The 17,185-nt window shown below is 41.0% G+C and overlaps 1 protein-coding gene across 1 annotated transcript in view; it reads right to left on the reverse strand.

Moving 5' to 3' along the window:
* nell2 (neural EGFL like 2) overlaps window positions 1–17,185 on the reverse strand; it is an 82,128-nt gene that overhangs the window by 16,673 nt on the left and 48,270 nt on the right. The window contains exons 14-15 of the mRNA XM_022755997.1: window positions 10,939–11,061; window positions 9,054–9,149 (exon numbers count right to left, since the gene is read on the reverse strand). Coding sequence (XP_022611718.1) covers window positions 9,054–9,149; window positions 10,939–11,061 — 219 coding nt within the window. The remainder of the gene's footprint in view (window positions 1–9,053; window positions 9,150–10,938; window positions 11,062–17,185) is intronic.

Raw genomic sequence — 17,185 nt, forward strand, 5'->3', positions numbered from 1 at the left:
AACAATCATGAAATTAACATAAAAGGAGTTGCTCGTTGTGACATACCCACAGGGAATCATCACCCAACTCTCAGAGTCCTTCAGCTCAGTGTCTTAGTTTTCCAGTCCACAATTTTACTGTGTTGGTTCACTCTCACCGTCCCTCTTATCAACCTCTTTTCCAGCCACAGCAGACAGCTGTTCTGAGTGAGAAAGCTAATATTTGTTTCTGAGGAGGTGGTAGAAACACAGAGAGTAACAACTGAACAGAAACATGAAAAATGAATGATAATATTGCCCAGTGTATGATAGATGTGTAATTGTGCAACTGTTTGTTGACATCTCCTCTATATTAACTTGTTGATCTGGCTCTAAGTGGCCACAAAATCAGTTAATGCAGGTTTAATAAGAAGGACTACACCATTTAGCATCTAAACTGACTGAACTTGACATTTGCTGTTAAGTTTTTAATGTGTTCAGTGTGTTACAGCTGACTAGCTAATTAGCTAAGCCACTCATTCAAAGTGCAGGTAGTTGTTTGGTTGCTCATTCAACAACCCGAGGTGCAACACAAGATATGTATCAGGGACATTGGCTGGAAAGCTAATGCGGGTTATGTTCTTTCTGTGCAGCAGTGCGCTACACTACAGATACAGTAGACAGTTCCATGCTTAAAAAAAAGAAAAAAAAGAAAGACGATCTGTTTGTTGCAGCAGAGAAAAACATGCAGTTTAATTTCTGCTGGCCTCTAAAGCAATGTAGCTGACCGGTGCCCGGCGCAGTTCGCTGCACTGCAGCAGCTACAGCAGCACGCTATCCCTAGGAGATGTGTCATTTAGGTAGAAGCAGCAGGTTGTGCTCAGCTAAACGACAGTTCCAGCCATTAGCAGGGCCTAATTAAGACACACTAATTATGGGTGATGGAGTGAGTGCTTTGTAAGGCCGTCTCTAAATAAATAATGAATACATAATCATTGTGCTTAAACAAGCCGCTTGAGCTTAAACAGTCACAGCCCCCCAGGCCTTGTGGGTAAATCATGGAGCAAAGGAGGGAGAGAGGGAGAGCTGCAGTGATGCATCATGGGAGCTGTCAAGGGGTGAAAAAATTAATACGGTTTTAAATATTCACTACCTGTGCCTGAGTGTCGGGTGGGAGGTGCCCAGGGGGGATTTCAACTGTGCTGAGGTTGTGATGGTTTTTTTTTTTTTTTTCTTGCCAACTATTGTATAAGACACACTTTCTTTTTTAAAATTACACATGAGCAAAGCATCAACAACTGATAGCAACTCTTCTGCCCAGTGCAGTTCAACCTGCACACGCCTGTTTTTAATGCACATCAAGCCCATCTTGTATCTGTTTATCTGTATTTCTTTCTTTTTGCTATTTATCTCCCTGCCTGTGTGACCCTGGCTGTCTGTTTACTGGCCTATCTGTAGTTTTGTCTGTTTTTCTGCCTTCTGAGTTTTTGTCTGTCTAGCGTGTCTTTCTGTTTAAAACTGACAAGCTTCCTGGAGCTCGACATCAATGTAAATGAGGTCTGAGGGAACAAATTGTTTGTCTGGCCCCGTTCTGCTCTCTGTCCTAGTCAATATGCCAGCGTGACCTCAGGGCTTAACACTCCTCCTCTCACTGCCTTCAAAGTTTCCTCATGAACTCACTGGCCATCCACTTGTCTCCTCCAATCCTCCTCCTCCACCTCCTCCTCCTCCTCCTCCTCCTCTTCATTGCTATTTTTCCTCTTCCGTTTTTATACCTCATTATAAATCACCACCTTTTAGCTTCCTTTTTCCCATCACTTTTCTCCTCTCCTCTTATCTCCTCTCATCTGCTATTACCCAATAATTAAAAATCCTTTTCTTTGTTCACTTCTTGACTGTCTTTGTCCGTATACTGCACATTCCTTCCTTCCCTCCTCCTCCTTCCTCTTCTTTCCCCATAAGTTAGAAAAAAGGGCATAAAAACTCATTGAATATTTCATGGGGGAAACAAAGAATATTGAAGATCTGATGAAAAAAGGCACCATTTCACTCACATAAACATAACGTTCTCCTCCTTGGATCACGTCTCTTTATGAGAGTATCAATTCAGAAGACGAAGTGTGCCGGTAAATGATCTCGACTTGAGAAAATGAGAGTTTTGCCTACTGATAAAACATCAATTTACCATGTAGGTGTAATGCACAAGGACTCCCTGATGGTGCTCTTGAACATAACCCTCCAGGAGTGTGTAGGAGTCACAAATCTGAATTGCATCATTAACACCAAACATAAAAATCTTTAATCTCTTTCTCCTTGTCCTTAAAAAACATTGTTGATGCTAAACTATCCTCTGTATGATTCTGCCCCGCTGACTAAAAGTGCTTGAGAGGACTTAAGACTGCAGATGAATTAAAAGATGAAAGGGAGGAGTGTCCATCCACAACATCTGATCAAATGCTCCCCCCCCCCTCCAGCAGCCCACTGCATCCTTTGAGAAGCTAGCAAGAGGCCAGACAAGGACAGCAGAGATGGCCATTAGTTACAGAACTGACAGCATAGTGACAGAAAATTTTAACTAGTGGCCAGGCATCCTAATAAGCTTATAGGAGCTTGAAAGGAGAGGATAATGAGCTGAAAATAAAGGCTAAAATACAAAGGCTACCTTCCCATTCATCTCACAGGAACAGTTCAGCAATTCAGTCAATAAACACGCATCTGAGACCTAAACAGAGGAGAGGATGTTCACAGACGTTATGTCCAATTATTTTATGCAGGGCCTATCAGCTGGTAAAAAATCTTTACAGTCCCAGGCCCTGTTTCCTCTGAGGTTCTTAGAGCTAAGACGATCATAATGCCCCGTGTTATAAATCTTCTTAGTTATATACAAAAAGCATTATCAGTAAAGGCGTTCTTAAACTTCTGTCAGACGAAACTACAGCATTGTTCATTTACAGTTTATGGGTTTTATTTATTACATTTAATGATTTAGTCTTTTATCAGGACCAAAGTGATATTTTCTGTGTGCTTTGTGCAACATTGAGTGAAGCTCTTTAAGTGCAAACAATAAATAAATAAACAGCCCTATAGGCCATGACAGGGGAAATGGAAATTACTAGGGATAGGAAGAATTTCTTGAACCTTCTTTTCAAGGATATAAGAATATTCATGAAATTGTCGATTTGTATTAAATGGCTATGAAATGTGCATGGCCACATCCGCCATTCTCTGATTCATCAGTTATGCAAAGGCACCCAGAGCAATGATATTCAACCTTCATAATGAGGACTGCACTTTGATGGGCGGAAGTTTAAACTAGTTCCTTATAGTGCAGCCTTGAAGGAAAGGGCTTTTTGCTCACATATGCCTAAGCACATGCTTTCATTATTACATTCACCCTATCTTGCCGAAGTGCCACTTTTCTTGATCTTTTGTTCTCTATTTTAAATTATTCTTTTCTTTTATTCACGCGCATTAGTCACCTATGTTTTTTTTTTTTTTTTTTAGTAAACCATGCAATTTGAGGCTCAATTTGGATCAAGTGTAACATGTAGCAGCCAATTTGTTTGAAGAACACCAGAGTTACTTTCTCACACCTCCACCCAGTAACATTTATCATGTAAAATGCTGCAAGCTGTGGTTGTTGACTTTAAGCTATACTTTCATTATCTTCTCAGTGATTATAAATTCTCTCATGCGTCATTTTTCACATTTATGGTTTGTATTTTATGTATCTTTATGGATCTGTTATGGTTCATGTAAAGATACTAGAGTTGTTCCGATACCAGTATCGATCAGAAATTATACTAATACTGATACTGACAAAAATAGGTATCGGGTATCGCACCGATCCGATACCACGTAATTTATTAATAAACTTTATAGTTTCACACTTGGATAAAACTGCAGTTTCTCGGAAATCAATTCTTCTTTGCCTACACAGGAAGGAGCAGTGCAGCCACTGGCACCTACTGTTTTAAAGCAGCGAAGAAGAATTGTTGTCTGGTAAATAGCATAACGTGAGCTGCTAGCAACATTGATAGCGATGATATCAGATCCATAGTATACAGCTGTAAAAAAATGTTTTATTGCAATGGTATTGGATCAGTACTTGGTATCATCCGATACACAATACAAGTTCAGGTATCGGAATCAATATTGTGAAGGAACAAAATGCGTCGAAACATCTCTAAAAGACAACCAAAGTTAAAACGTTGTCCATGTGTATTTGCTCTTAAGTGATGTTTTTAGACATGCATGGAAACATCGGAACAGGTGTCCTTTTAGAAAACAGTCTTAACCTCTAAGATCAGATTATGTTGGAAGCAAGGCTGGGACAATTCATTTTGGTTTAGTTATATGGGCAACCTTGTTTCTCTGCACTTTGCAAATGTTACGAGAAACAAAATCTTCTGCAGCATAGACCCAAATGAAAAGAAAAACTTAACAGAGTCACAGTCAAATAGCACAGAAGCTACATCATCGTTCTTGTACTTCAACAAGACACACAGTATGTCAGTTTTACCACATCAAACATCAGTCACAGGACAGTGATCAATCACAAAATAATGACCTCCCCATTCTTTCAAGTGAGCTTAAGTTGTGTAGCAGACCTCTTCTGTCTGGTGTTCAAGCACTGCAGGTTAGAAAACAAAACATCAGAGGCTTTAACAGGCATTTAGTTTGACCTCTGAATCATCCTAATAGCTATTATTGCACATTTTTATTCTCAATTCCTCCAAGCCAAGGAAGAAAATTCATGTCTATTTTGATGAAAAATAAAGGTAATATTCCAGCATTTGCCCATCTCTCACCCAGGCCATATACGGAATAGTGCTAGCCTGGGGCTATGCTGCATGTTCAGGGCACACATTACATGGCTGGCCCTGCGCACATTTATATCCATGACTGAAGTGTATGTGCCCTGCCGCAGCTGTATCCTGCATAATTCATGATGTGTCAGAGTTCTCCACTAGCTGGTGTCTGTCTGTCAGCACTGCATGTCCCCTGTCCCTCCCCATCCATTCCCCCTGAATGGTAATGACAAGCAAGGCGAGCGCACACACAGCCGCAAAAAGACCATAACACAAACAAGAGTCACAGACACACAGAAAGAGACAACACATTATCACACATCCACGTACTTGTACAATTACACACGGTCGGACACAAATGTACACAAAATATTACACGTGCGCACACCTCAGTGCACTGAAAAACAACTATCTGAAATTGGGCGTCAGGTTGACAATGTGCAAACTGTTAGCGTCTTCTTCGCATATGTATGTGTGTGTGTGTGTGTGTGTGTGTGTGTGTGTGTGTTTGTGCATGCTCAGAGGTGCACGCGCATAGCTGCACTGCATTGAAGAGCTCCTGTTCGGTGTCTTATGACAGGCCGTCAGTCTGCCGCTGCAGCAGCAGAAGTGGTGGAGTCCCTGGGGAGGCCTCTAAAAGCTCACAGGGTTCTGGGGGTGGGGAGCCCAGACTTAGTGAAAGCTTTTCCATGTTCATCCACCCAGCTCTGCTTCTCCTCCTCCTGCAGCACCGACTCCACCAGCCTCATTCCGCATCCAAATGCAGAGGAAACTCACTAACCCCTACCCTCTAACCACTCATCTCTCTCCTTCCATTTCCCATTCCATCGCTGCATCTGTCAGTTTTTCCCAACATCTCTGTATCTTCCTTTCCACTTCACCTCCTCTCACCCCCCCTCCCAGTTGTTATCTCTCTTTCCTCTCTCTCTTCAAATTTTGGATCCGTCACTCTCCCCGTACATCTCCATCTCTTTTCCCACCCCGGCTCCCTCCCTGTCCCCCCCATCCTACCCCACCTCCCCCCCATATCAGAGCACCATATCCAACACTACATTAACCTCCATACATCTTTGTGAGCTTCTCCAGCAGACACTTCCCTCACTGGGAGCTCCTGTCACACTGAGGAGACAGTAAGAATGGCCTCCGTTTCACACTGAATGACTGGTGAAGTCTTTAAACAGTGCCAGAGGCTTTAGCCCTGTAGCAAGGGACCCTGACGGTGGTCCTGCAGTATAAAACCACAAGAAAAAAAAAAAAAAAGCACACGAGGATGCTAGCTGTCACAGAGCTGACTCGGATGAGATGGGAGGGATTGTGGGAGGAAGGAGAGAGATATGCACACAGCAGCAGCAGCAGCTGTGGTGACAAACATCGTGTCGCCTGAGGCACTAGGAGCGTGCAGGATTTTTGGCGTGCATGTGAGCGCCGGGTTGTGTTTGCGTCCTCGAACCTCGAATTCTAATCAGATTGAATGAAGAACGGAGAGAGCCTACAAAACAGATTGATCCCAGAGCCACCAACCACTCATCCCCTGCTTCCCCTCACGGTGCGATTAAGAAACAGACAACTGTATTTATGCGAACAACTGTTTGACAGTCACATCTTAAATGTTCAGTTAACCCAAACTGTAATGCAACACATTTTCTCATTTCTCTTTCTTCTTTCTTCCTTGTTGGTTTCTATCCGTGCACATTGTTTTGGTTGCATTTGTTCAAGCTCAAAATATCTGCCTCCGCCTCAGTGCAATGGAGGTAGATGGAATTTTGTTTGTGGTGCCCATTGCATTTTGGTAAATTTGCTTTTTGAAGATTGATGCCACTCTCATATCTGTCTGTTAAATATGAAGCTATAGCCAGGAGACACTTAGTTTAGTTTAGCATAGAGACTGGAAATAAGAAACGTCTAGCCTGGTTCTGGTGAAAGAATCTGCCTATCAGCACCTCTAAACCTCACCAATTAACACACTATGACTTGTTTGTTTAAACTGATCCTGAAAAGGATTTAAATAAAATATAAACGCACTTGCTGTGACCATCATAAACTGCATTTTCTCAAAAGTCTGCACAAATAAAAACAAGCAGGTGCTTAAATGTACAAACGTTAAAACATTTTTGGGATGTATTTATTGGTATTGGTTGTATGAACTTTCAAGTAAATCTATATACGTTTTCATTATCTGACACCGTGTTCATTCATTAAGGTTTGAGTATAGGGAGCTGCATGTGACTGTGTAATTGAAGCTTGTACTTAATTCACTTGTCTGACACTGTGTCGCTGATACTCTTAATCATGTAACCACTATAACAAAGGCTTTTTAAGGGACCCGTGTGCAGGATAGAGGGGGACCTGTTTTCATTAGTGTATAATCACCTGAAACTAAGAGTCATTGTGTTTTCGTTAGCTTAGAATGAGCTCTTCATATCTGTTTAGGCAGGGGGTCCTATTCCATGTAGCCCACCATGTTGCACCACCATGTTTCTACAGTAGCCCAGAATGGACAAACCAAACCCTGGCTCTAGAAAGGGCCTTTCATGTTTTTCCATAACCTTAAGGTATAGGTTATCTTGCACACTTGCAAAGTGAGGGGTATTGAGTTGCTTGCAATCCGCCACCTCACCAATAGGTGCCACTAGATCCTTTACACACTGGTCCTTTACGGCTTTTTTTTTTTTTTTTTTTGTACATTAACGAAGCAGTGTGCTTTGTCTTTTTAGGGAATTCATTCCCTTTTTTTGTGGACAGAGAACTAAAACCTTTCCTAAAAGTAAGCTTGATATGATTGATCTGATGAAAATAGATGCCTGTGTGTTTGTCCACTACAAAGAAATGTTTCAGACAAAACAAATTTATTTGTAGATCTGTGCTTTTGAGATATCGAGTGACAAAAAGAAACATCCTGGATAAAACTTTGTGAGATTTCTCCTTTGATGGACTATTCTGTAACTGTTTTTGAGATGCAGAACACTCTCAAAAGAGAGCATTGTGGGAAAGGAGGGCAGAAAGAAGAAGGCAGGGATCTAAAACACTATAGAAGGTAATGAAATGTGTGATTGCCTGCATCATGGCATTACTAAGGGACGAGGTCCTCAGAACCTTTTCTACCGCAAAATGGGGAGGAGGATAAGTCATTATAGTTTAGGTGTGTTAACACGTTCTCTGTAGCGCTCTCTCTCTCACACACACACACACACACACTCTCTCTCTCTTTCTCTCCTTCGCTCTTTCTCTCCTTCCTCAGCATCTCAGGGCAGTACCATGAGGAAATTCATTTACTTTAAGACAGGCAGTAAAAAGGACGCCTCGTAAAAAAGGTCCTTTATGTGCAATCAATACCGAGAGGCAGAGAGGCTCAGTTTGCTTCGCTCAAACACTAGCGCACACACTGAGAGAACTGTGATGACTTGACTTTCTATTAGCTCGGCCGCTTGTCTCCTGAAGGACACTCCGCGAGGGGTTGAGGCGGGTTATGGGAAGGGTGTTGCTGCAATAGATTAGATTAGCAATATAGTGTTTCTTGGTTACCTTAAATCACCAGCACTGTAGGGGTAAACACACTGAATAGGACCTGAAAGTCTTATCACAATGTTGTGTCTGATATATTTCCATGCATGAGAGCAAGTAGTAACATGGTCTTTCCTATAAACACAAGCTGACTTAATACTTGGTTAAGCTCTCATGCTCTATCGGATATCGTGCATCAGGAGTTTGTGCGGTCGTAATTCGGATGTGGCATGGAGCCTATGAGCAGCAATGCCACGCTGATTAATATGGGCTGTGATATGGGGTAATTCCCATACTGCTGCAACTGCAGTTCAAATCCTCCGTCGGGCCATTGGAAGAGGTACAAGCTCATTATTCACCATGGAGCACAGGCCTACACAGTGTGACGCACTCACGGACACACACTCAGCCACAAACACAATCAAACACTCACATACACACAGCGAATACAGTGGATTGCGAGCACTGAAAACATCTCAGCATTTACAGATCAGCTGTTTTGTCGAGGTCAGAGCAAAGACAGCTCCACAAAGTAAGAATAATCACTGCCTTTTTTAAACAAGAGCCCAGATATGCCAGGATATCTAAAGCAACAACTTTGATCACTCCTCCTCTTTCCTTTTTGTCCTTTTCCTGTTGGATCTGAAAATCGTAAAACACCCCCTCACTTTACGTCACCTCTTCTTCCTGCTTCTTGTCCCTTCTTAAACATTCAGTCAAAAGTGCTCCTTGAGCTATTTTTGAAGAGAGAATCGTGGGAGTGAGACTAAAATTAACTCTTACCTGTCTCGCATCTCTTCCCAGTAAATCCCTGCTGGCAAACACAGTTGTTCGGTGAGATGCAGGTCCCCCCATTCTGGCACAATCCGTCACACATAGCTAGAGGTAGACCAGAAGAGAAGAGCCATTTCTCACTAAGATTAACGAGCATTAACTATGTAATTAGACCAGCAGCGGCATATGTATTTGCATACAGAATAAGAGCTAATTTTGTGATGTGATTCATTACAGGCTCACACAAAATTATTATACATGATTAATGTATCTCACCAAGGTTAATTCAAAAATGTTCATTATCCGTGGGCAGACTGTTAGTTAATGTGTCCCCAAAACACAGAGACATCGCTGAAGTTGACAGAATGCAATGGAAATAAATGTAATAGAACAAAGAGTAAGAAGCATTAAAATCAAAAATTATTCCTATCCAGTAAGATGAGAATCACACTGCTTAAAATTTTGTTAAAGGGGCAAATCTGTAAAGTTGGAAGCTTCACAATAGACAGATTTAAAACAGAACAGTGAAAACAGAAGCAAAAAAGGCATAGATATCCTGACTTCTGTTGACTAATTTATCCAAAAATGCTAAATCCTACCAACCAACACCGTATTTTCTGAAGGCCCTTCCCTCACCCTCTCAAGCCCAACCAAGTTTAACCCTGATGACATCACAATGACACTATCAGTGGTATTTTAGAGCTGATTAGTTGACTAATCGATTAGTCTACTGACAGAATAATAATTGGCATCTGTTTTGGTAATCAATTAATCCTTTAGGTCAATTTTTGATTGAAATTTCATACAAAAAATAGTTATTTGCCTAGTTCCTGCTTCTCATTTGTGAAGATTTGCTTCTTTTCTTTATCCTATTCAATAGAAAACGGAATAATTTTAGGCTTTGGCTCGTTGACTGGGGAAAAGAAACCATTTGATGACATGACCTTAGGCTTTATGAAATTATCATGGGGATATGAGCTATTTTCTAATATTTTTTTAGACTACGCAATTTATCTAGAAAATAATTAGGAGATTAATTGATAATGAAAATATTACTTAGTTCTCCCAGCCCTAGTTAATTTAATTTTAGGAAAGGTCCTCCAGAGCAGTTTTCACAGGATTTGTTGTAGTCCCCATGATGAGTAAACGTATCTTTATGTGTAAAACCATTGCAGTCCCTCTTTAAACAGATTTCTAATAAAGGGATTAATTACAAATAGAAAAGCAAGCAGAGTGAAGCACCCATTAAAGCCGGGCCACAGAAGGCTTTTCAGTAGGCACCGCTGAGAATATGAACACAATACAGTTTACATGGTGATGATAAGGAGGCAGGAACCTTCAAACATCAGACATATGAGATGATTCGACTTTGGGGCATACTTGTGAATATGCCTGTTCTACAAATATTTTTATCGAAAGATTTCGTTATATCATCATATTTCATTTCATTTAGCATGGACAACCCCTGATTAGCAAGGTAAAATCTTTATTTTCTATGACTTGTTTATCCTTTATTTTTAAAAACAGATTACAGTGTAATATTCATGATGCTCAATGCAAACTGATCCTTATGTAAGAGAGAATATGGTCTGTTGATGTTTGGTACAAAACCTGAATAAGAAACAACTTGTCTCATGAATAACAACTGCAAGTTCTTCTGGGTGGATGGTTCTAAATAACTTGAGCTTTGTTTGAGGAAGAGAACCTCTTTTCTGTCAGATTTTATTTGTACAACTAGGGACAGAAGAAGGTCTCTGTTTGCAATGTAATGTAAGGAGATAGTTTATGTCTGACAAATGTTTCAACACTGCAAAGGTATTTTTGGTGTGTTGTAAGTCCACATGGGCTGAGCACTTGACACAACAAATAGCGAAGCTAACACAGTGTTGCTTACCTTTGCAGACTGTCCCATTACCAGTGTAGCCGGGCTTACAGGAGCAGCTGTGTCCTCCAACCATGTTGAAGCACAAGGCATTCTCATCGCAGTTGTGGAGTCCGCTGAGACACTCATCGTGCTCTGCAGAAGGTAAGGTAAGGTACATTTATTCAAAGGGCCTTTTGAAACAAGAGCTACAGAGTGATGTACAATAAAAACAGAAGAGAAATAGACATTTGAAAACAAAGAAGTCACACATTATAAAACAAATTGCTTACAATAAGAGAGTTTTTCACAGTTTCTTAAAACTACCCACTGACTCTGTGTTTTTTATACCTAAGGCAAGACAGTTCTGGAGAGTGGGAGCTAAACTGTGAAAGCTTGGTCACCCTTGGTTTCTAGCCTAGTCTTTGGGACAGTCAGCTGGCCTTGGTCAGAACACCTGACAGATCTCAGTGATCTTGCTGTAGCCAAGGCACACAATAGCCATGCAAGCTAAGTAAGGTGGGGGCAACCCTTGCAGTGCTTTACAGGTGATTATGAGAATCTTAAAATCAATTCTGAAGTCAATGAGCCGCCAATGTAGAGAGGCCAGCACTGGTGTAATGTGACCTATATAGTGTCTGGACACGACACAGAAGAGCAACTCAAAGTGGTGAACAGTGCTTTGCAATAATCAGTGAGGGAAGAAACAAAAAAATGTGAATGATTTTTTTCCAGATCTCGAGTGAAACAGATTTGATTTTCACCATTTTTCAAGTTCATGTGTTGGTCAACAATGACTCCTAGGTTTTTTGAGGCTCATTTAACATTTGCTGCCAATGGACCAATGCACTGCTGTGTTTTATCAGAAATGCTCTCAGGGGCAATAATAAGGATTTCTTTTTTGTCAGGGTTGAGCTGGAGGAAGTTATCTGATAACTAACCAGTCCTTGATAGCTGGTCCAGTTTGAATGAGAAGTAAAGCTGTGTATCGTCCGCAAAAACAATGAGAAGAAACACTTTAGCTCACACCAATTAAGGAACCAAGGGGAAGGTTATTCAGAGAGAAGAGAATAGGACCAAGGATTGAACCCTGGAGCACACCACAAGTCAATGGAGCAGATGAAGAGACATAATCATCAGTAGCTTCAGAAACACTCCTATCTGACAAGAAGGAGGCAAACCAGTCAAGGTCAGTCCCAGTTTAACCCCTGGAGTCTACTCAGGAGAATAAAGTGGCCAATGGTGTCAAAAACTGCACTTTCGTCAAGCAGCAACAGGACCAAACAAGACGACACAACAGGCATCAATGTCAAAAGCAGCAACAGGTTACACGTCATCCTCAGATATGCAAATCACTACTACTATTGAGAAAATAACACTTGATTAGAGAAAGATGAATGTTTATTTTCCTGATAAATATGAGGAATGATCGCTGCCAGCTGGTAGTTTGTTTGACTTTGCTGAAATAAGATTTCAGACTCAGTCTGGGATTAAATGACTTGATAGTTACACAGCTGTGAATCTAGTAATAAGACATCAGTGACATACGGCCAATTGAAGAACAAGCCATTTCTCTATCTCCCGTAATGATCTGGCATTGTCTTAGATGTTCTGCTGCAATTTGTTCTTTGTTTGGCACAAAATGGAACTGGAACCGTCTCAGTGATCAATCTGAGCTTTACAACAACTGAAAGTAAACTCATTAATTTGTATCTATACATTACTGAGGTGCCATCTTGTGTTTTACTTTGCATTTATAAACCATTGGCCTTAAGTTTGAGTGTTCTAAATTGGCACGACTGGCATTACATTAAGTACCAAAAGAATTGCTTTCTGTAAGTTTTACACAAGCATCAACAAAATGTTCCTTTAGAATGAGGACTCCCAAGCTCTCATCACTGCTGCTGCCGAGTTAGTGATATGGTGAGTTATGAATCACTACAAGCTTGACTAATGGCCACAGCCCATGACATGCTGTGTCCAACTGGCAAACAAATCTCTTCCCCTCTGTGTGAAGAACCTCAGGATGGGACGCGGAGACTGAAGCGGCACAGTAGAGGACACAAATCAAACAGTGCAAGTACAAATACAATAATGATACCACATGAAAAAAAACTCTGTTAAGTTCAAACAGCTGCAGTGTTGAGAAAAATGGGAGGAAAAGTGTGATCAAGTTTTCACACATATAGTAAAATCACTATTTAGTGACAGAGAAACACGAGGTACTAAAGAAAATGAAAATATTATTTTTGTATTGTACATATGTAGAAATAATTTAAAACATATTGATCGCACTGTAAAGTTACTATACCAGCTACTATCTACTATAAATCCCTGTAGATAAATTAAATGATTATAATTATAATGTTTCTCCACAGCGTAATGTGAGGGTCCCCGGCACACAAACTGTTTAATGTCTTTATTTTGTTTCTGAGAAGGAAAGTAGACCACTACAGGTAACTACAGCTGAATACAAGTACATTTTTAAAATGTGACATATTGTCATAACATGGCCCACATTTTGTGTTACCTTCATAAGACATAAATAGCTGATAAGGGATTTCATACTTGATCATTATTTCTTACACAGAGGAGTTTATAAACAGGCCTCTTTAGAAATGAAATGCTGTTAATGAGCCAGTTTGAAGCTGCAGAGAAGTTTCCTTATTTTTATGTTGCTATCACACCCCCTGTGTTTTGTACTTCATCTCTTATTGTAAAGAAGCAGTGAGCTCAGATTAATGTGATTTTATCTCTTTGAAGACTGCTGGATCTCAGTTTACTGATCTGAAATAACATCATGTGTAGCGCTCATGAACGTGCATGATATCAATAGTTTCTAGTCTGAAACTCTATTCCAGTTGTTCCCACATTTTTAGCCCAGCTTCACTATTACGTGTCAAACTTGCAGACTACCAACCTTCTGCAGGATTGATAAACGTTTACCCTCCTTAAACTAGAGGCCATCAGTGCTGACTTATCAAACCCTTTGGGCTTTTTCCTTTGGGGGCTCCACCATGTTTGTTTATACAGTGAGATGTTTCTCATGTTTTTATTCTTAATCCCTGCTGCAACCAAGGCGCTCTAACTGCAAAAGCAATGGAAAATATCTGATGCTGGCTTAAGACTTCAACTCAGCAGTTAAAGAATTACCTCTCCCTCGCTGTGTGAACAGGCGCTTTAATGCACGCCCTTCATCTGCCCCTGAACACAAAGGCAGATCTTTATCCCTCTGAGACGCACAAAAGAAGAATACTTATCGCAGTTTCAAAAATCGAATTTTAGCGATCCACATAAATATTGCTTTCTGATAACTGCTTGCTTACCGAGCAATGCATCAGCTGCAGTGTGGAAAACTTTCTGGACTTGTTTTAACCTTCTTAAATCTCCTTTTCTTTGTTTCAAAGCTCTGCATCCAGTCACGCTACAAAAGGATGCAAAACAGGAACTGATTATGAAAGGTCCATCTTTTGGCAAAAGAGTTCTCCCTGCAACTACAGTATTTTAAAAACATTTAGTAATTTAGCTAGACAGCTTTTGTTTTTCTATTACCATGTGTTTAAAGTGCAGAGAGAACTTCCAGAGGATGCTGAAAGGACAAAGAGTCAGCTGAATCCATTTCAAAAAGGTTAAAACTCTTGGAAAAAACAAAGACAAAGACTTTAGTGCAGCAACAGTTTGGACTTTTTATCACATTTTTTTTTGTACATTTCTGGTCCACACTGCGCCTGGTGAAGAATGGAAATAAATTTACTTCTCTTCGCTCTTCAGACATGAAGCAGCTCTCCTGAGCCTTCCTCACCAATAGAGATACAATATTTTTGTGTAGTGTCTATTCATCAGGTGTTTCTCCCACAACATGGAGCTTTTTAAATGCGTGCAGTTGTGAAAGACCTGAGGACTGAAAGATGGCACCTGAAGAGTGAGAGGATCAGAAATCTGACTGCTTGTTGCAGGAGACCTGAGCCGCATCATCCATTTTTCCTGCCATCATCCAATCCATTATATCTCCAGAACAGACCGTAGGCTCATCCAAATTGAAAGTGACATTGTGATGAGCTCCTCCACCGAGAGTATGATGTATGTGTGCGTGTGTGTGTGAGATGGGTTGAAGGGCACTTAGGAGGGCTCGCTGCTCTGCTCTCTTATTGCTGCATCACACACACACACACACACACACACACACACACACACACACATGCACGCACACACCCCCACCTGCTGTTAGGCAGAATTAAAGTCTGCTCATAGGCGTATAAAAACAGTAAAGGGAACACAGGGGAGAGGAAAGAGAATAAGGTGTTTTTTTTTTTTTTTTGTTGTTTTTTTTTTTACCCAAGGTCACATCTGCCAGAGGAGGAAACAGCCAGCCGTCAGTCTGAACAGACAGGACAGCAAAGCCACCAGGTGCTCTGTGTGTGTGTGTGTGTGTGTGTGTGTGTGTGTATGCAGAGTGTGTATTATCACCATGACCCCTGCGTTTAGCATTAGTTACTTGTAATTTTGGTTATTTATGAATTTAGGCTTATTACACTCCTGCACTTAGTGTAAGTGACTCTAAATTTAATCACAAACTAAATCCTCAAAATGTTTGTGTGTGTATGAATGTGTGTGTGTGTGTGTGTGTGTGTGTGTGTGTGTGTGTGTGTGTGTGTGTGTGCGCGCGCGTGTGTTAGCATGACAGAGGTATTTCCTCGCTGACTGCTGCTGCTTAGGCTGCAGACAGATAAGCAATCAATTATGTACAGCCTGTCACCAGGGATCTCTCCCTCTCTCTCTCTTTCTCCCTGGCTGTCCATCTCTCCTCCTGCTTGACTCCCTCCACCTTCTGCCAAAACAACACCAGCCTTAGCGAAGTCTGATCTCAGTCTGCTTTCCTAAAAATATTGTAACCACGACTAGAACCTCGCAATAACAGGTCTTTGAGAGGACGGTGCTCTTATGATACGTATGCCAGGAAAGAAAACTGACTCTTTTGCCTCTTCTACGACTCCAGGATGATAAAGAGGATTTAAAAAGTAAAACCACTGAAATAGTAGCACATCAGGGTACATGAAATCTTTGTTTTTTTTCTTTGTTTTCTTCTACTTGGTTAAAACCAGTATGACTAGTTGCATTATACTTCAAAATCCGCTTTAAACTGTAGATACAGTTCCACCAGGCATCAAACGCACATTATTAACACATTAAATTGGATTTATTCAGTTTATATAACAAACAAAAGTACTGCTCGCAAGAACAGCAGCCTCTAAGCAACCATGCTGAGTTTTTCTTTGTGAGCCAAAAGTTGGATTGCATTGCTTCACTGGGAAAACAGGAGAAATGAAAATGTTCTTTCAACACAAACACAAGGGCAATAAGGTTTGTGGAATAATATCTTTCAACGTATTTAAAGGTGAGCCTCTGTCTAAATCCTTTGTGACATAAAGCGATAGAAATAATAGTTAAGTTTTCATTATTGAAAGATATCAGTTACTATGGCATCAATACGAAACTTAGTTGTACCCGGTGGCATTTTTGACCACTAGTTGGCGCTATAAAGTTTTTTTTTCAGTGTTGGACTTCAAGGATACGCACAATGTGTTTTAGGAATAAACATTGAGTGTAAACATAACTTTTATCAGAAAACTCCATTTGAAAATGCCAAACCCAAAGCATCATTAGCTTTCCCATCATCAGCAATTAAAAACATTGCAGTTCCCATGCAGTTCTACTGTTCAAGCAGAATTCTCGCATATCATGGAAAAAGAGGCAAAAACTTGGGTTTGCCCAAATCTCCCCCCAGGTATCAGACCCTTTGAGCCGTCAGAGTGAAAGTCATCTTTTCTGATCTCTGTTGTTGACGAACCCCCTGCTCCACCTCTGGCCCCTGTCCATCTCTGCTTTCCCCTCTCTGCCCAGCCCTCCTTCCGTTCCTCTGCCTCAGGGGTCCGGGTCTGGTTATCGCAGGATTAGAACAAGGACACACACCCTGCACACACACCTCGGGCACAAGCACAGGCGTGCGAATGTACACCTAGCATACACACACACCTCAGGACAGCCTTCTTTAATAACATTCAAAGGGAGAGCACAACCAATCCGCTACCTTTCATGGATTAGCTGCTAATCTCACAGAGCGAGGAGCACCTCGGGCACTTTGGGGAAAAGACGGAGAGTAGAGGGGAAGAAAAGAGGAGGAATCTTGACCTTCAAGATCAAGGTAAAATACTAGTCAAAGAAAGGGGCAAAAGAAAGTTGGGGATGTTTCTTTTGCTGAAGGCTCCACTGGATACGGAGC

Source organism: Seriola dumerili, unplaced genomic scaffold, assembly GCF_002260705.1.
Source record: "Seriola dumerili isolate Sdu_G_001 unplaced genomic scaffold, Sdu_1.0 BDQW01000242.1, whole genome shotgun sequence".
Classification (NCBI taxonomy): domain Eukaryota; kingdom Metazoa; phylum Chordata; class Actinopteri; order Carangiformes; family Carangidae; genus Seriola; species Seriola dumerili.